The sequence below is a fragment of the Python bivittatus genome, unplaced genomic scaffold, assembly GCF_059951505.1.
Source record: "Python bivittatus isolate LINGU-HERP-01145 unplaced genomic scaffold, Pbiv_v1 ctg000350_np1212, whole genome shotgun sequence".
NCBI lineage: Eukaryota > Metazoa > Chordata > Lepidosauria > Squamata > Pythonidae > Python > Python bivittatus.
This window is the reverse complement of record NW_028277074.1, coordinates 10,935,228-10,956,947: the sequence shown is the minus strand read 5'-3', so window position 1 is coordinate 10,956,947 and position 21,720 is coordinate 10,935,228. Positions and strand designations below refer to the sequence as shown.

Below are 21,720 nucleotides of genomic sequence, written 5' to 3'. Positions count from 1 at the left end.
AACATTGGTTGATCCAAAAAAAAGCAGATCTTGCACCTGCAGGAAAAATGCTAGGAAGGAAAAATAAAAGTGATAAGGCAAGGACTAAAAGCAAGGAACAACATACAGAAGACTGACATAGTATAATATACTATGACTGAGCTATAATATATTAAACAGTTGAAGAATATAACCATTTGTGTGTGTGAGGGACAGAGAGATATAGAAACAGGAAACAAGAGAGAATAATCAGGAATTGCATAAACTATTTGAATTCAATTTGATTTCTGAAAAAAATCTATTTCCTTGGTTGCTGTGTTGATGGCTCTTTGTGAAAATGACATATGAAACAGGTTAATCAAACACTGTAATATTTAACCTGACTGATCTGTATTAAGTGCTTAACCAGCTGATTTTGAGGTGACTTAAAATGCTTAACTGTGTGTTGTGTTGATTTTAAATAAAATCACTATTAATCTTGTACATAATTTTGTGTATGAATTATGGAACAATCTTGGTTTGAATTTGGGAGTGTGGTGTGATGAGCTGCTGGGATATGCTATGCTAGGAAATGCTGAAAGAAGGATGGGACAGAGAAACGAATATGTATCAGTCTTATACTAGTCATTCTTGTTAGGTTAAATGCTCAATTTAATGGACCTTTGGTTTTAATATATTCTGCTTCCTCATTAGTCTATTAGTTATGAGGTTACTATATAACTGAATTCAGAATATATACAGGTAGTCCCCAGGTTAAGAACGCCTGGTTTAAAGACGACCCATAGTTAAGAACGGAACCTATGGAAGCAAAATTTGAGTTAAATACATAATGATTGGAATTAAATACACAATGGTTCGAGTTCTTTACACAATACTACTTCTACAGTATTATACAATAATGCTGTCCTGGCTTACATATAAATTTGACTTAAGGATAGACCTTGGGAATGGAACTCGTTCTTAAACTGGGGACTACCTGTAATTCTGTTACTATTTGCCTATTCTCTTGCAATAATATTGAAACAGATGCATGAAGTTTAACATAATTTTAAGGGTGATTTTTTAAGGCTTTATTCTGATCCAGAATGTATTTTCAATGTTTGAATATCTGCACAGAAAGGTCACTTGTATATGTCTTTTCTACTTAAGTCAGTTTCAAATGCATTTTATGTGAAAGGACACACAAAACATATACTGTAAAGATGAAATGAACATGATCTATTGATTAACTCTTATATTGTGTTTTACAGAATTATTGAATTATTTATTGTTGGTGGGAAGATACATGTGTTCTATAAAGATAAAATGAGTATGATGCAAGGTAGCCTTGCAAAATCTCATTACATATATAAAATATAAACAAGAAGATAATATATTTCATATCATTTATCAGTTTAAGAGTTGATTCACAAAACAGTAATTCAGATTTATGCTAGACAACTAATCCTTATATAAAATGGAAACTGTCATCCCTCAGCTTATGAATCATCATTAGATGGGAAGGAGACAAGTTGAGGCAATGACTATATCTTATGTTTTAAAGTCAGCTTCTAATACTACTGCTCATAACTATGTTTCTCTGCTCATGGAGATTCAGTCCAAAGCAATGTCCCAGCTGTTTAAGTTACAGAATTCTATCACCTTCATGTACAAATTCAGAGGATAGAGAAAAAGGGATTGTTCCTCAGTTGTACAGGCATGTGCTTTGAGCAGGATGTTGGAAGCGGGATATTGCTCCTGATTAGTCTGGGCCTTATGACCACAGTCAAAACATAACTTTGTTTCAGTGGCACTGGAAACTTTTTTTTTTTTTTCATTTAATGGGAATGCAGTACAGCATATTGTAACTTCCATCACAGTTCTATCTCATAGACCTTGTCTCAGCCCTATTCGCTCCTTGGAAATCTTAATTCCTTGCCTGTTTGCCCCATGATCTTTGCTAGTAAGAAAACCTTGCTTATTTTCATTGGATTGGGGCTATGGCTTTGCTTTTTCATGTCAATATCAGTGCCTCTACCAATCTTTGATCTTAGACTGTTAACAACTTCACTAAAGCATTGATAGCCATGACATTAAAATGGCATCTTTCTGTCTTGTAAAGCATTATTCCCAGTCATTGAGCAATGCTTGCAAGTTCTAGTGGAAGTAGCAGATACAGTTAAGTACACACAAGTGAATCAAAATCAATATGTTAAGCAAGATTGCTCTTGGACAAAGGATCATTGAAACCATGACATAGGACAGCTGAAATATAGTTGCTTACTGATGCTTTTCCCTGATTAAAAATAAAATAAAACAGAAAAATGTTAGCTGCTAATTAAAGCTAACTGAAACCTATGGCAACCATGATATGTATAGAGTCAGCTCTCTGCATCTGGATGAGCTGTTAAGATTAACCTTCATGTCCATATGCAGACATCTTCAAAGCCTGAGAAACAGAAGTCCAACCAGGTATTACTCATTGAAAATTATGGCAAGGTGTTTCCTCTGGCGAGGAAGATACGAAAGAGAGGATCATGCTCTAAAACTTTATTTACACCTAACTCTCATTCTCATCAGAGTATTCAACAGTACCCCAAAAGTTCCAAGAGACATACATTAACATACTTAAGGCTCTCATATACCTTGGACTCCAACTACTATAATTAAAGTAACCCAATAATTAATATAATTATGTGTCTGAAAATAATAAATCAATTTAAAATTTAATCTAAGCAAAATAAAATTTAAAGAATATCAGTACAGAACAAAGTCATTTCACAGAATAGTTTCTGACCTCAAACATTCTGAAATATCATGCTAATATTAACTATCTGTTACAGACTTTACTGTACAATATGTTGACATTCTGTTATGCCTTTCTGTCTTCCATTAACTTCTTAAAATTGCTTCCACTTGCAAATGAAACTATGTCAGCTTGCTTACCAAATCCACAAACCATATAAATTGTGACAGAAAGCATCTACTTTTTTGGCCTCTCTTGGAAAGAAGACTTGGATAGTGTCCAACGTATTGTATGTCAGTTTGCTCCTTTTTTATATGCTTACTATCTGTACTTGGCACAGTTCCCAAAAAAGTTATTTAGCTATTCAGTAGAAGAAACCAGATACTTGAAATGTACGTTATTTTGAAAATGCTTTGCTTCAATTAAACTTTTAATATGACCAGAAGCCATATAGGCATTTAAGAAGTGCAAAGCTATTAAGGAAGAATGTGAAATAAGCAAAATATAAAATTACAAGATTGAAAAAAACTAACCCAAACAAGGCTAGAATTATGCCCATCTGTACATATTCATACCCCTTAAAAAGTTTCAGGAGTATAATCTGGTAAAATTTATTACTCATCTTTAGATTACAGATCTGTACTCTGCACTGAATTGATACATGTAACACTCGCTTTCAAATTCATTTTAATTGTTTAATTTTAATAAAGAGCATGCCCATTATTTGATCAGTTCAGTTACGTTCAACTACTGGTTGATAGGGCTAGATAGATTTATTCACTTTCCATTTGCTTTGTCTAATATTTTCTATAATGCAAACTTTAATGCAATTTTTCAATAAAGATCAGCAAAATATTTATTGTATTAAAATGAGCAAGAAGAACTTTTGAATAGGTCCTGAATTTTATCAGGTGATTCCAACAGCAAGTAATAGCTTCTAAATTTCTCTTTATTGAAGCAAAGTCAGTCCATTTTGGCTTTCTTTTTTTTGACACAGACACACACATACACATTTTTATATTTTTATTCTGTGTCCCAAATGCTTATTTTAGATAATTAATTTTGTGTTTTCATTAACATCATTATTTTCAGCTAACCAATATGTAATTAATATTCTGTCACATGTTTTAAAATAAGTCTGCAGTAAAAGTCGTTTATAAAATTCATGTTATAATCATGTTATAAACATTGTCAGACCTTACTTTGAAAACAACTGTAAAGAGATGATTTAGAACATGTAGGAACGTGAGCATATAACAATCTTATATCAGAATCTTATCCTTACGTTGGGATTCTGCAAATAGTATGAGAAGGAAATAAATAATAATAATAATAAAAAGAACCTCATTAAAGTACCAAGTTCCCTTTGGGTTTCATGCAAGAAGCCTGAAAGAAGACAAGTCTACTTTAAAAAAGTGTTGTGCCTTTCTCCTATACGTTCCAAAAAACATTGATTGGGGGTCTCTGTGGTGATGTTTGGCCTGTTGCTATCACTCAGGTTTATTATGGGAACAAAATGAGAAGATTCTCACCATGTTTGTCATTTGAAGCTTCCAGAGGAAATAAGAGTACTTTTATACTATACCATCCTAGTATACTCCTCCTATTATTAATAATACTAATACTAATAATTCCAAACATATCGAATCATATCCTATTTACATTTGGCCTATAAATAATAACTAATGCCAAAAAGCAAAGACACTTTATTATATATCAAGAATGTTTCCACATGTATTCCAAACAAGCATTTGGGGGTTAAAACAATTGTTTCAATTTTAATCAAACTCAACTCTGTTTGCTATTTCTTTCTTGACATCTTTAAGAGTTGCCATCTTCGGAATGGGTATTCATTTTATGCTACTTTCTCCTTTCATCTCCTATTATACATCTATTTTGATGTATGTATGTATGTATGTATGTATGTATGTATGTATTTTCATCTCCTATTATACATCTGTTTTGGTGTATGTATATGCGTGTTTATATGCACACACACACACACAATCTGTTTCTATGTATTTTTCTCTTCATCTACCTAGTTCTAAAAACAACAAAAACACAACATAAATCTTTTGCATATCCTAAGGAAGGTTTAATTGCATTTTGGAGTACTGCTGTCAGAACAGAAAACATTTTCTGTTTTTAGCTCAGCTATTCTTTCTAAAACATAAGTGATCTTTAAAGCCCTTCATGGCATGAGGCCAGGCTATTTGAGGGACCGCCTCTCCCCAATTTCATCTACCCATCCTACCAGGGAGGGCATGTTATGGGTTCCATTGTCTAGGGAGATACATTGGGCAGGTGGTGGGACTTTTCTGCTGTGGCACCTGCGCTGTGGAGTCTTCTCCTCCCTGAGGTGAGATTGGCCTCATCATTGTTGAGCTTCCGAGGTCCCATAAGACTTGGTTATGCCAGCAGGCCTGGAGACTCCAGGGGATGGGGGAATTAGTGAGGTGGCTCCCTTATTTTTAACTTCCTTTTATTCTCTGTTTTATTCTGTTTTATATATTTTTAATGTATTTTGCGGGTTTTTAGCTTTCCTGCACACCACCCAGAGTCGCCTGTGGTGAGATGGGTGGCTTTATAAATTGATTAAAGAAATAAAGAAACAAACAAACAAGCAAACAATTATTTTCCTATTCAATTTTCCTATATCGTTTTTTCCAACTTAAATCTTGCATATAAACTGAAATTGGCATAACATAGAAAACATTTCAAATTTACCAGGAGCTATTTAGGGATCAAGAAGAATAGAAATATAACAGCCGCTTAAACAAACTATAAGTCATTCTAAATTTAAGATAACCATAAAACTGATGATTTTTTGATGTATTATTTATTTTATAACTTTGCATTGAAAATCCAGGAATCAAATACATAAAAAGATGAATTATCTATCAACTTTTTTTTCCTATAGTGTGAAATACAATGACTCCAAATAAATAATATACAAATGTTATTACAAAAAAAAAAAAAAGCAAGGGGAGGATTTCACAGTAGTTAGCTGAGTTAGTGAAAATTTTCACTTTTAAAGTCACTTTGCCTTAACTTATTTAATGTAAAGTACTTCATGCATATAATTGTCTAAATTTTGTTTTAAAATTATAGTTAATTTATGTCAATATTGAATATGCTTTCCAAAATAGCTATGCAACTAGATGCACAATTGGACATTGTTCTTTCTATTACTAAATAAGTTTCTAGATTTGGTGACTATATTCCTGATAGTTATGTAATTTATTCATTAAATATTAAAATAAGAAAAAAAAGTCTTGTGAACTGTTTTAAAACAAGATTAAAATATCCATATTTATGAATAGGGCATTTTTATGTACATTTGTCATAATTTAGTCCTATCTGTTGTGTCATGCATACTATAGATACATTGAAATCTATGAGAACTAAGTTAGTCATAATTAATGTTCAATTCATTTGTACAATTCACTCTAATCATTACTAGAGTCTGGATTAGACAAACTCTCTCAGTTTATCTGCGCTCATTAATTCTGTAAAATTAATTATAACTTCATCTGTTCACTTTCTATCAAAACTGGCTAGCATGTGACTACTGCATGAACTAATTTTTTTGGAACAATGTAAAGGTAGATTATTTTTCTTTGAGTGTGCATGCGCATGAATGTGTGTGAAACAAGTTACCATGTATTTCTTAAATTACCAGGTTTTTTTTCAGTTATTGGTTGGATCCAGACATCCAAATAGGAAGCTTATATCATTTGTGGAAGTGAGTGCAAATTTCATTCCATAAACTGGACATTCCCAAATGAAAAGGAAAGGAAAGGAAAGGAAAGGAAAGGAAAGGAAAGGAAAGGAAAGGAAAGGAAAGGAAAGGAAAGGAAAGGAAAGGAAAGGAAAGGAAAGGAAAGGAAAGGAAACATTGGTTTCTATTTATTTTAAAGGCCTGATAGTACTTCACTCTACATTTCTCTGAAACATTTTTAAGAACATAAGACATAAAGAAAGAAGGAAAATAATCATAACTATATTATTTCCTTCAATACACTGGTTTCTCTTAAAAAAAAAAAGTTCAGGGATACTAATCCATCAATTCTTTAGTCAATTGAGGTAAAAAGGTTTCATAGTCCAAGGAAAGCCAATAATATTAAATAATTTTAGCTTATTACTTTTAGCATGTATTTGAAAAATATAAATAATTTTTTAAAAGCGCTTATTATGCAGCATATAAATATTCCGCAGACATATGAGCAACTATAACCCAGATTATTTTCACAATTTCAGTTAATTCCTACTATATAAACTTTGTAAATAAGAAATATATGGTAATCACTTGGAAATCATCCTTAAACCTCAAAGCTTGTTGTAAATTGTAACTGGCATATCTGTTATATAGTGATATAACGTAACAAACAAGTCATTTATCTTGTTGTTTAAATCTTACTGAAGAATGGAATTACAGGTAGTCCTCACATACCGACCACAATAGGAACCAGAAACTCTGTAACTAAGCGGCACAGTTGTTAATGCAATGTCATGTGACCATGCCAACTTACAATGTCAGTTCTGGTTGCAGTCATTAAGCAAATCACTGCGGGTCATTAAGCATGACAACATGTGACTGTGACTTGTGACTTCCTGCTGGCTTCCCCATTGACTTTGCTTGTTGAAAGCTGGAGTGAAGTTTGCAAATGTGACTGTGGGATGCTGCAACTGTCGTAAATGCAGGCCACTTGCCAAGTGCCCAAATCATGATCACATGACTATGGGGATGCTGTGATGGCTGCAACTTTGAGGATTATCTGTAAGTCTTGTTTTTCAGCACCAATGTAACTTTGAATGGTCACTGAACAAGTGGTCAGTAAATGAAGACTACCTACTTTATATAATCAAATAAATCCTCAGAGTATACAATCCAGAAAATAAGTTTAAAAAGCCTTACCACAAAGTTTCATATAGTAAACTGGAGAAGAGTTTATCTCTAATTAGATTTATTAGATTTTTATCCTTCACTAAACTTATAGAGAATGAGGTGAGGAGTGGAAGAGATACAATCAGACAATAATACTGGTTGGGAATAATAATACAATAATACTATTGGAAAAGGGCATAGATTTTCAGAATGCTTATTCATGTAAACGCTCTGCAACTAGCCTGACACATTGGGTCCAAAACCTTCAGTTAGCTATACTTTCCTTTCCAGAGAGTTTTATTTGCTTATTTTTGAAGGAAGACTAGTCAAAAATGATGTCTCCCACTTTCTGTCTGCTTTGGTAACTCTTCAACTGTCTTGTTAAACAACAATAATACTAAAAGATTGTAAAATCCACTTATTATTTTTAATACAAAACTTTGGTAGAATCAGATGTACCTGACCCAACAATCTGCATATTAGTTTGAATAAGACAGTAGCATGAGTTTATCTGTTTTTGCAGAGTTGTAGAATTCTGTTAACATAAAAAAATGTTTTTGTTTTTAATTTATGTTTGCACAAAGGGACAAATACATGTCTAAGTAAGGAACTGTGCTTTAGTTATGGTGTTTGGTTTTAAAGGGGAAAAAAAAAACTTACTGTAATTCTTTCATCTCTATCATCTAAAGTAGATCCATCCTTTTTCCATGAAATTGTTGGTTCAGGATGGCCTCTTGGAGGTTGGCATTCCATCACAGCTGGCTCACCTACTGCTACCATAACATCTGAAGGGTTTTGTCTGAAGTCATCTCGTAGTACTGAAAGGACAAACGGATGGAGGGAGGAGAGATAAAATAAACAAATAAATAAATTAGCAATGAGTAAATGGCTTCAAGTACTTGCAATGTCAAGATGTAACATTAGCTTTAGGTTTTGACTTACACATTAGATTAATATTCTTACTTTGTGACATTACAATAAGTAAATCTTTTATTTTAATCTGCGCAGCCTACTCCTCCTCTCAGAGAAATATCTAATTCATATATCTATAGAAAACTAAATGTTTGGTAGAAATGCTATTTAAATTTCTAAAATGTTGCCAAATCTCTTACATGGCTACAATTGTATTTTTAATGAATAACCATCTATTTTTGACTCCTTAGACTTAGGTTCTTGCTCAAGATACACATTAGATTCTTTTTAAAAAATGTTAGAGATATGATAAAAAAAGGATGGAAAACTACTTTTCTAAAATGTTTTCAGTGACCACACATCAGAGCTAGGAAATGTTTAGAAGTCTGTAAGTGACTCAGAACATGCAGGAATGCAAAAGGAGCACTTGCTTGCAAGTAATTAAAACAGCCACATCTTGATTCAAGGACTGAGCAGCTGCAGTAGAAGCCTTCCTGCAGCAGTGGCATGAGTTTAACAGGGGTTGTTTCTTAAAAGATACAACTTTTCTGATCAAATCCAAAGTGCTGAAGAGCCACAGAGTGCTATACTATCTCAGATTCAGAAAGCTCCAAAATACTGGTTAGATATTTTATATTATTATTACTATTTTTTCCATTTTTAATGCAAACACCTTGATTAGCTCTAAGACATAAATCAATGAAGTGCAAATAAAAAAATATACAACCAGATACATAATTGGACAACAAATGAAGTATAGGTTCTTGCTATTTGCACTAAATTTATTTCAATTAAACAAGTTTGTGTGTGTGCGTGTATGTGTATGTATATATATATATATATATATATATAGAGAGAGAGAGAGAGAGAGAGAGAGAGAGAGAGTGTGAGCGCGACCGCAATCATTGGTATGTTGCTATTGTATCTCACAAATAGTTCTTTGCCTTCACCCAGCTTTTCGTCTTCTTCTTTTTTTCCCTATATTCATTTCTTACTTTTATATCAGCAATTCTATAGTAGCTGGTATAAATAGAAAAAGAACAGCATGTAGTTAAATGAAGAAACTTTGTTATATATTCTGTACAAAAAGAATCATGAGATTCTAAATGCTCTTGATATCCCATATAATAAATATAGGGAGTGTGTATGTGTATACATATATCTGCCTGAAAGTGCATAGTTCAGACTATCATGGCACACATTTTCTCTCCATTTATGAAGAAAGAAAACATGGATTTTAATACGGAGTCCTTTGTTATTTTCACTATCATGCTACTAACTGTTTCACAGTTCTGTAATACGATACATTAAACATCCCAAAAGTTTGAAGAATTTTGAATTTAAACTCACTCAGGTTTCTCTTTAAGGTCCCCCCCCCCCATATTTCTATTAAAAGGCATATCTATGGGGTAACCAGAATCCATAATTGAAAATGGTTATTCCATTTTTCTGAAGAACAGCACAAAAATCCATTATAATAGAATAAAAGTTTATTACAGTCATAGATCAATACAACTAAAAATGCACATAACATGTCTACTTAAATATCTTAGATATGAATTCCATTATAAAATAATGGAATCAGATTTGTGATTTTTTCCTTTCATTTCTTCTTTTATACAATAATATTAAAAATAATATAGTATTTATTATGAATATTCTGTTACTACAGCATAACATACTAGTCTGGATGAAAAAAACAAAAACAAAACAAAATTGAGGGATAACTTTTTACAATTAGCCAATATATCCTAAATGGTTTAGCAGAACATAAAAAGGATGGATACAACCAAGTATTTTTTTTTCCATTTACCGTGAATTATTTTGGTTATAACATCACATAAATAGCTAACATTATATAATCCATTCAAAATTACACTACAGAAATACATCATGTAATTATTTTTATATCTGTAAGAGATATATGTATCTCAAGGCCTGGCAAATTAAGATGGAACTATAAATTAACTTTCTTTTGCCAGAAAGGCATTTTTCTTTTTGTTCTTCTACCAACTGATTCTAAAATGTAAGTTGAACATATACTGAAGTCTGAAAATCCATACTTAGCAAAATTTCTACCATGTTCCTATCATTTAAACTCAAAATTATTCTGAGAACATGAACTTGAAATATAAAAGTCAGTATTAGTCGTGTTTAGTGTTCTATATAGCCAATAATGCCCTTGTCCAGGATGCTCAGCCATACTGTCAGTTGAGTTGCCCTAGCTGGTGATTGTATAAACATGTGAAAGAGGTGATTCTATCATTATCATTATCATTATCGTTGTTGTTGTTGTTGTTATTATTTTCAGGTTTTAGAACCATGATCAAGTGCAGCTTCCCTATGTGAAAAAGTTGCCTGCATTTTTCTTTCTCTAAAGATTTTGTGTTCACACACCTTGCTGAGTCATGACTTATTTTAGACATGGTTTATTGAACAAACAAGAGTAGTTTGATTTAGACATAATGCTAAACCATTGCTAATAAAACACAATGGCTGGGTTATCAAATGATGCCTTCATCTCATGTCAATATTTTAAAGGACCAGTCTTTATTTCCTCAAAATAGTTCAATAAATTCTATCATTACTAAGTATAAATACAATTTCTATATTTTCTTACTGTGATTAATGAAGATTAACAGCCTCTCCCTATTTTCTTTACACGTATCTATTTCAAACAATATCCAGAGTCTTGTCCTTCTGTTGTTAGGAATCAAAAGTTAAGATATAGCCTACATTTTTTCAGTCTTTGTGTACCCACTCTGTCAAAGTAACATAGAAAACGTAAAAGGACAAATACCAACCAAACGCCTGAATAAATGGTAACTTTCATGTAACATTTTAAAAGACAATAGTGCTTAGGTGCTATTCCTTTGAGAATGAATTTTATAAACAGATTATAATCTTAGAAAATACCCTTCAATACATCAGCTTCTGGAGCTGTGGGCACCACCAATGGCTACTAAGAAGGTTTAAATTAGATTAATTATTCTTTCAACTACTTAGTGTCACATGTTTTTACAGATCAAGCACTTTGAATTATGTTTAGAAACTAGGCCTCATTTACATGTATGTGTAATATCTCCACAATTGTGAGTCTTTGGTTGTCATGCTATTTCCAAGTTGCTTGGAACTGCTTTAAGATAACCCTACCTAAAAATAGGTATGGATATTACTAAAGAACAAAAGTAAAACTTGAAAGAAATATTTATGTACTCTTGAATTATTTTATTGCCTTTCATGAAAGACTTTCTCAAGATGATATACAACTAAATATTCCTTAAACTATAAAAACTGAGCTATAAAATGTAAACTAAAAATATAAGCTGAAAACAAAAATGTAAAACAGATTTTTTTTTTAAAGACAATTGATTAAAACTATCATTTAAAAACTTCCACTAGAAATAAAAACTAAAGCAATGAGTGGACTGGAAATGTGGCTGAAAAATAAATGAAAAATAAAAAAGAACAAGTCCAGCATAGTAACCATAAACATGCAAGCAAATCAAATATTGTCCACTGCATTCTCCTGAATCAACTGGGAGGAAAAGCACAATAAAGCAGAGTACCTGACATGAGATACCTTCCTCTTTCACACCATCTATTCTTAATTTTCTCAAACTGAAGAAAGATATGGGAAAAGCAATGTATTTTGATCTGCTTCCTTGCCAGTTCAAGAGTCATCTTTATATATTTGATCTCTTTTTGCTATTTACAGGGCACAAAACAACATATTTTTTTTATGGAAAAAATGTTATTTTATCAGATCTTTTTCCAGTAGGTGGATTATAGGTTTCCTTTGGAAAAAAATATTATATGGTACATTATAAAATGTATTTTTCCTTTACTTTATAAGAACATCCTCTGTTATCATTTTTTTAAAGTTGTGTTACCTCTTTAAAGGATCATGAGATGATTCACAAATAAAAATTTTCTTCATTATTTTTGTCACTCCCTTTTTTTTTTTTTTACATTGAAAGGAAACAGATATTAGTGCCCCCCCCCCCCGGTAAACATACACAATCATCTATTAAAATAAATGCAAAATAAATAAACAAATGTTCCTTTCATATCATAGCAGCTACTATACCATACCTATTCCTGATCCATTAAGATAATTTGAGTTTGTTACAGTTCCTCTGCTATGTAATATGGGTTGATGATAGCAGCTCTCATTACAGAAAGGGAAGCATTAAATATTTTAAATATCAGTGCTCACAAATGTAAATATTTCATTTATATCTCTCCATTTCCATATCAGAAAACAGAAAATATCCCTTACTCTTTTTTTAATTCTTTTAAACACTGAACAGATTTTTTCAACCACATAAAATTTTGTGATTGAAAAAATCCAGAAACACAATCCCACAGTAAGTTGTTATGACCAACCCATTCCAATACCATGCCAAAAATTATCCATGCATATATATGGGGAAAAAGTGGAATCTGATGCAGCACAATATTAATTCCACCACTTAATAAATGCCACATGGACCCTTTGATGTTCATCTTCTTTTCCCTCCCATCCTTCTATTTCTGCAACTGCTCAGAGGAGAGATGTGAGTCAGAAATGAAACCTCCTGACTACCTCAGTCTTTTGAATTTTTTTGCTTCATCAGCAGGAAAATGGAAAGGAGAGTGTCTGTACACAACTATTGATGGAATCTTATGTATTTTAGGGTGAATTTTCCATCCTATTATTTCCCAAAGATGGAAACAAAATGTATATCAAAAGTGGTGAAAAGGAAGCACTTATTCTAATGGTAAACAGCTGGAGTACTGTCTAAATTTATGAATGTTAATTCCTAGCAGTCACAGCCAACACTGCTAATTCCAAATGATGTTGGGGGTTGTATACCAGCAACATCTGGACAGCCATATGCAGAATTTACTATATCCTGTCCACCTTGGCTTCTTATCCATTGAGTTTGGATATGGATCTATTGATTATTCTGTTTGTCTTATTCTGAGATTATTTCTTCAGAATAAGGTCCCAATTCTTAACTGTTAACTATTATTATTAATTTATTAAATTTATATGCCACCCATCTCACCCAGAGGGTGACTCTGGGTGGCTTACAATTAAAATCTGAAACAATAAAAACAATAAAAATATAAATAGCCATATTAAAATAACTAATAACGATTCTATATAAAAAACCTATATACAATTCAAGATGATGGGGGGAGCAGTACTGATCATCCCACCAGCCAATTCCAACATGAGCCCCCATCAGGCCCCCAGGCCATCTGGCATAGCCATGTTTTCACACTTTTTTGGAAGGCCAGGACAGTAGGGGCAGCCTGCACCTCAGGTAGTAAGCTGTTCCAGAGGGTGGGGGCCATGGCAGAAAAGGCCCTCTTCCTAGACCTCACCAGCCAAAATTCCTTGACTGGTAGGGTCTGCAACATGTCCCTTCTGCTGGACTGAGTGGCACAGGTGGATATAAAGGGGGCAAGACAGCTTCTCAGATAACCTGGTCATAGGCCATGAAGGGCTTTAAAGGTAATAACCAATACCCTGAATTGGACCTGGAAGCAAACTGGCAACCAATGCAGCTCATGTAACAGAAGTGTTATATGTGCCACCCTAGTGGCATTCAAAACTGTCTGCACTGCTGCATTTTGCACCAGCTACAGCTTCCAAATACTTTTCAAGGGCAGCCCCATGTAGAGTGCATTGCAGTAATCCAAATAGGAGGAGACCAGGGCATGAGTGACTGCGTGGAGGGCCTCCTGATCCAGGAAGAGGTGTAACTGATGCACAACACAAAGTTGCACAAAGGCCCTCCTAGCTACAACTGCCACCTGTTCTTTGAACAGAAGTTGTGAGTCTAGGAGGACCCCTGGATTATGCACCTAGTCTGTCTGGGATAGTGCAACCCCACTCAGAACCAAAGATGATAAGCTTCTAGATTTTGAGGCTCCGCATATCCACAGCTACTCTGCCTTACAAAAGTTTAGTTGAAGCCTATTGTTCCCCATCCAAGCCCCTACAGCCTCCAGGCACTGCAAAAAGGGTAGCCACAGCATCACTTAGGTCACCTGGGATGGAGGTATATAGTTAAATATCATCAGCATACTGATGATACTTCATCCCACGGTGCTGGATGATCTCACCCAATGGTTTTATGTAGATGTTAAATAGGAATGGCAAGAGCACTAAACCCTGAGGCAGCCCACAAAGTAGGGGCCACAGACTGGACCTCTTGCTCCCAATCAACATGCCATGGTCAATGATATCAAAAGCCACTGAGAGGTTAAGAAGAGCAAGGATGAGCATACTAGCCCCATCCTGTTCTCACCAGAGATCATCTAAAAGTGTGACTGAAGCTGTTTCTGTCCCATAACTAGGCCTGAAACCTGACTAAAAGGGGTCCAAATAAACTGTTTCCTCCAGGGTCCTCTGAAGCTGTCATGCAACCACCTTTTCCACAACCTTTCCTAAAAAGGGAAGGTGGGAAATTGGATGAAAATTGTCCAAACGGGTGGGATCTAGTGATGGCTTCTTGAGGAGGGGATGGACCACGGCCTCTTTCAAAGGCATTGGGAACACCCCCTCCTTCAAGGATGAATTAACCACCACTAGTACCTGCCCCAGTTTCCCTCCCTGGTGGCTTTAACCAGCCAGGAGGGACAAGGATATAATGCACAGGTAGCCGCACTAGCAGCTCTGAAGTCCACTTCCTCAGGTCCAACAGGATCAAACTGTTCCCAGATAACTGGGTAAGTCCACTCCCCCAGCATCTCCACTGGACCTGCATCATGCTTAGCCTCCAACTGGGAGTGGATCCAAGCAATTTTATCTCTTCTATTTACTAGACATTAGTCATGATAGATATGTACTATATAGTAAGATCTGAACTGGCATTCTAAGATTAATAATTAGTTGGAGAGGGCAATTGTCTGAGCATTCATCTGGTCATTATGGGAAATGATGATCTTTGAATCTGATCTTGGTTTCTTCCTATGATCTAATGTTAATGTTACATGTGATATGGTATTAACAATACTAGAAAAAAATCAAGTATCCATGGGGAAGTGGAAACTACATTGCCTTCATAACTTTTCAGTGGCCTGAATATTCCAAAAAAGAAAGAAAGAAAGAAAAAGATTCCATTATTTAAATTATGTCACATTATAAAACCTCTAGATTTGGAAAGATCTGAAGACTTTTCAATTTAAATGCCTGCTTTTGTTTTCAGGGCTTAGGTAGTAACCTGAATAATGGATTGTTAATAACTGTGATGACTACTGATTCACCATTTCTTCTATTTAGGTCATTTCTTTGCTGTTCTGAGCATCCCATGTTCTAAAGGTATCTATCCTTTTTATATGAACTGAATTTTTTGCTATAAAATATTGTCTTAAATACTCCCACCCCAACTGAGATGAAGAATTAATGAACTGAAAATTTAACCTCTTAAGATTTTAATGGATAACTGGAATCAAATATGCATTTTTAGTTACTTTTTAAATTGGGGCTTAGGACTAGCTTTGGATTGAGCCTGCCTTAGCTACGTTTTAAGATCATCTTTGCCAGGAGAGAAACAATGCAAATAGGATCTTCCTGATTTTCTTGGACATCTCAGTGGCTTTTGATATCAACTATATATCCTTCAATAAAGCTGTATATGCTAGGTATGGGTACAGGATCTTACAGGGATTCCAGCTATATTTGGGTGGCCATCTTCAGAAGATGGTATTGCAGAATTTCTTCTCACCCTATGGTTTTACGTTGTGAAGTTCTGCAAAGTTCTCATATATTTTCCATACTGTTTAATACAGAAATGTAAACTGTTTTGAAATTGAATTGCTTTGAATTTGAAGTGTCCTGTTTTGCATTTGAAGCATTTGCTTTATGTTTAAAAAATGGCTTTAGGGAAACTGTTTCAAGCTCAAGATAGAATCTATTAAGTTCAAGTGAAAGTAATTTTGAACTTGAGACATTGAAGGATACATACAGGTCAAATATTTTATAAGAAATAAATTAATGGATTTTGTTTTGAGTTTTACTACTTATATTTTGCTGCTGGTTCTATTGTTTGATATTTCAAATATCAATTATTTTGAAACTGAATGTAAACTTATTTTAAGTGTTTTATACAATGTTTTGCTTGTTTAAATAAACCTTATTAGAAATGAGTGGACTGTTCTCAGAAAGGATAATCAATAAACAAATACATATTACCACAAAAATATTGCATACCACACTCTCTAAATAAATTGAATTAATATTTGTTATTAATATTTGTTAATTTTGTATCCCATTCTGAATGTAAGGAAGGATTTTCCTTGCTTCTTAATTGGCACATTCCAACAAATAACTACTTAGATCTTACTGTTTTAGTACAAGTTCTTCCAGGTACCTGGACTTGCATGCATATGTATATACATGAAAGAATATGTTGCATTTTTACCAGATGTAAAGTAAATTGTGTTATCTGCTTTTATTCAATCCTATAATGAATGCAATTCTTTATAACTAGATTTTCTAATAAAAATTGTAGCAAATTTATATTCCATAAGTCTGAAATTAATCTATATTTTGTCAGATTTTGAGGTAATATATATTTATGGTTCTTACAAAATTTATATGGTAGGGTAGTAGTCCACTGTAATGAGAAACATAGTTGGATAAAGCAACAGCATTAAGAGGCATGCAATTTTAGTGTATTTGTAGCAAAGAAATCAAATCAGTTGGTAATTTATTCAATAATTTCTTATATGATAAATGAGCACAGCCCTGAACTGTATTATTTATTTAAAAAAAAAATTACAGAAACTTCAGTCAGTTTTTTTTTTTTCCTTAAAAGAAATATACTCAGCAGCAACAGAAGCAACTGAATCTTCATATACACATTTCATGAAAGCATGGGCCACATTAAATTATCTGGAGAATTAATTAAAAAAGGAACAAGGCATTTTAATGAGAAGTGCTACTGCCATAAACAATGGGAACACATATTACCCCTAACAGTATAAATAATTTAAGATTGCTATAATGTAAATTAATCTATGTATCAACTAACATATACAAGAATGTTTTTTTCAACTGAAAAATGTGGTAAAGAAACATCAGGTGGACAGCTTTTATGCTAAATACAAAATGCGGGGGGAATACAACATGCTTGTGATTGTTATGGACTCATATTTTTCACCTTTAATTAGAGTAAGATTTATTAATATTCTCAGTATGTATTGGCTAACAGTACAAAGTTTTTTAGTTTTCTTTGCTTCGGGGTGGGGGACATATCTGAAATTTAGAATCATCTTCCTTTCAGGTAACTATGGTTTATGTTTTAATAGAAAGAAAATCTAGTTAAACAGATGGCACACAAGATTTGTCATTGATTTCAACTTCTATGTGTACATGTTACACAAACACCAATTAAACTGTGCAGGGTAAATTTAAATCCCTTGCTGATAGTATATAAGCAAGCTAGCCAATGGAGGATCAAGGTGAAACCTAATTATACACTGATATTACTATAGGTTGTTCTTAAATTGTACAGAGATTCCCAGAGAAATAATAAAACCAGAGGTCCTGTTGATTTGTATTCATTGACATAAATAATTGTATTCAATCTTTGGCTGATACTTAAAAAAAAATAGCTCTGGTATGTTTTGGCAAAAGAAATTCTAACAACCATTTATTTGCTGGAAGTATTGAAGCAGATTACATTCCATGATTTTGTGATTCAAATAAAACATCAGCAAAAATGTTTCTGATGCTGCTTAACCAAAATTCCTTACCTATCTGTGGTTTTTAAAAAGCCAAGACTATCACACTACTTTTGTAATTTTGATATTGTCAAATGAAATATATTAAGAAATTTCTTCTGATAACTAGAAACCAAACAAATTCAGCAGCATTGTAATCCACAAATTCTGAGATATTCTTATTAAAATATTTCAGCTATCCTATATGTCTGAGCCTAGTACAAAGGCATTTGATGAAGAACTTCTTATTTGTATATAACTGAATTTTTTGAGTGGTTATTTGTGAATTCACACCTCTTTCCATCCCAGCTCACATACTCCTAAATGATGACACATATCTCTTGGGAACATCTGTCAATATCAGCATCTGGAGACACTTGATGATAGCCACACCTATCCAATCATGCAGGCCATGCATAGGGTAGGGGTTTTGATAAGAAATTTCATGAACTCTAGAAGCTTTCTGACTGATTTGCAATGGAAATAATTACTGACTGAATTTAAACAGATGGACATGGTTTGGATGGAGAAAATGAATATGAGGCTGAGGGACCAAAACACATATTGGATAGCATCACAATGTTATGTATTGCTGCAAGGTTCATGCAAAAGTTCAAACTAACATTGATGATAGAGGCTTATGGAGAGGAAAAGTGCTTTTTAGGACAGAACCCTCACGAGATTGTAGTCAACCATCACAGTTTTCTCTCTCTGAAATTGAATCTAAGCCTGGGATGCATGTTTCAAATTAGCAATTGTAGCAAAAAGAGGCATTAGCAGAAATGGAGAGTGCAACCATGAAGGAACTGTAATTACAGGGATCAGGATTTGCTGTTATGAGTCGTAGGGTACACCTTAGTACTTGTACGTTTCATCTTTTTGTCCTGAACATGATCAAGCTGGACAGAAATATTAGAAGATTTCAGTTGCTTATCAAAGGATTTCTCCAGTGCCGTAAGTAAAATTGCAAAGTCATGGGGATTCCCAGTAGGAGATACAAATCTCAGACATTGTCAGGATAATGTATCAAATGTCCACAGAAATTTATGAGAAATATTGGGAACTCTGAAACAAACTGAATTGGATACAGTAGGCTCAGAGTCCACTGCTCTAAGAGCTTATTCATAAAGAGTAGTCTGTAAATGAAAAGCATAATTGTAATGAGCCTGTTTTCTAAACCTGTCATTACTTAACTAAGAGTCCCTAAAGCACAATAGACAAAACTTCTGTCCATGCAAGGAAGATTGCTATTGCAGTGCTGGAATTTGCAGAATGGGCCCGTGTGAGTGAATGAAAGGATAGCATTCACAAAGCAGGAAAAATGAAATGAAATAAATGAAATGAAATGAAAAGTAGATGGAGAAAAGGAAGTACAAACTCCATAAATGAATATGCCCTTGTGGTGATGATCAGAAACAAACTGAGGAAATTCAGTGGGAGCCATGCCAAGGAAGCCTATTAACTCTAGAAGTTTTCAAACAATTCTTCACAAGGGCATAAATGGTGCATTTAGCTGACAGGTTTATATTGAGAATTCCATCTGTACTGAGATTGGATTTGGGTGAGAGAACAGAGAGACAGAGAAAGAGAACACATTGTTTCTCATGAAGGCATGCTCCCTTGTTGCATTCTGAAAGACAGTCAAGACCAAACCTTTTTGTAGGACCTTGCACTTAGGACCATCGCAGTATCCCCACGGTCATGTTATCATGATTCAGGCACTTGACAACAGTCACATATTTATGACAATTGCAGCATCCTGCAGTCACGTGATCACCATTTGCAACCTTCCCAGCCAGCTTCTGACAAGCAAAGTCAGTGGGGAAGCTGGCAGGGAAGGTCACAAGTCATGGTCACATGATGTGTTGCTTAATGACTGTAGTGATTTGCTTAATCATTATCCATGGCAAAAAAGGTAATAAAATGAGGTGCGATCATGTGATGCCTCACTTAATGACTTCACTGCTTAACAATGAATTTTCCATTCCCTCTTGTGGTTGTAATTTGAGGACTACCTTCTAATGAAGTCACATAAATTACAGGTCAACTCTCTGAAGTTGCCTCCATATATACTTGTTATAATGGCCTATATACATGTATCTGCATGTCTTACCAGTTCATCTAAGATTATATTTATCTTCTTGATGATATAACTTGTTTTCTGTGCAGATGAAAATGGTATGTGAAATTAAGTGCTAAGAGACCTGTGCTTTGCTTTAAAGATTTTTAAGCACTATTATTTATTCACCCAGGTCTGACTAAAAAGAGAAGTGCAACTGAAACATTTGAAACCTCTAGTCCTGGAGATTGTTTAGGGTAGGTGAAATATTTATTTATTTATTTATTTATTTATTCATTCACTCATTCATTCCATTTAGAGCCACCCAATTCCAGACTGACTCTGAGCAATTCACAGTACAAGGCAATATTAAAAAAAATAATAATAATCTATATAAAACAGAAAATACATGGCAAATCCAGTCAACTCATAAAACAGATATCATATATCCAGGAGAATCTCCAACTACACTAGTCCGAAGCCTGGGAGGAGAGAGAGGTATTTAAGACCACCAGAACACCATCAGGGTGGAAGCCACCTGGATTTAGGGGAAACCTCATTCGAGAGAGCAGGCACTATGACAGAAACGGTATGTACCTGGGTCCCAAAAGATGAAACTGTTTAATTAAAGGGACCCAGAACACAACCACCTTACCCGCCTGAACCAGCAGGCCAGATACCACTGGAGACAGACAGTCCTTCAAATAACCAGGCCTATGCCTGGAGGGTTTTATAGGTCATAACCAGCAGCTTGAATTTTATTCAGAAGCAAACTGGCAACCAGTACAATTCACAAAACATGGCTGTCACATAGGCATACCTAGGCATACCTATTATTGCCTGCACCACCACATTCTGTACCAACTGAGTGGTCCTCAAGGGCAGCCCCATGAAGAGCACATTGCAGCAATTGACAAAATGGCTAGGGCATTTGTGACTGTTTGAAGGCTTTCCAATGTAGGAAAGGGCACAACTAGTGCATCAAATGAAGGTGTGCAAAGTCTGTCATCGAGGAGAATCTGTGATTCCAGAAGGATCCTCAGATTGCAAGCCACTCTTGAATGGAAAGGTGCAAGACACTTATTCAGACTCATTAGTAGCAGTAAACCAAACTGGAAGCGGCTGATCATAAAGAGACTGGGAAGGAAATTAAATTCACGCCTGTAGCTCCATTAAATGTGTAAGGCAAGAAGATATTCTGCTTATGGAACTACTGACTAGAGAGGTCTCCCTATCTTTTTAAGCTTTCAGTTTAAGAAGCTAATATACTTTAAAAAAATATTCTGCAATACAATGCTATCAGAAACATACAGAGAGAGAGAGAAAAAATGTCAGTTTTGCATTAATCCATATAGGCAGTAAGTATTGGATCCAATCTTAGTCATATTGGAGCAATCCATTGGTAATGTATTTATGATTACCCTAATTTATATA

General features: G+C 34.1%; 1 protein-coding gene across 1 annotated transcript in view; it reads right to left on the bottom strand.

The window, feature by feature from the left end:
• The window catches only part of ROBO1 (roundabout guidance receptor 1), a 245,797-nt gene that overhangs the window by 83,289 nt on the left and 140,788 nt on the right, over positions 1–21,720 (bottom strand). The window contains exon 3 of the mRNA XM_088144579.1: positions 8,253–8,410. Within this exon, the coding sequence (XP_088000705.1) occupies positions 8,253–8,410 (158 nt within the window). The remainder of the gene's footprint in view (positions 1–8,252; positions 8,411–21,720) is intronic.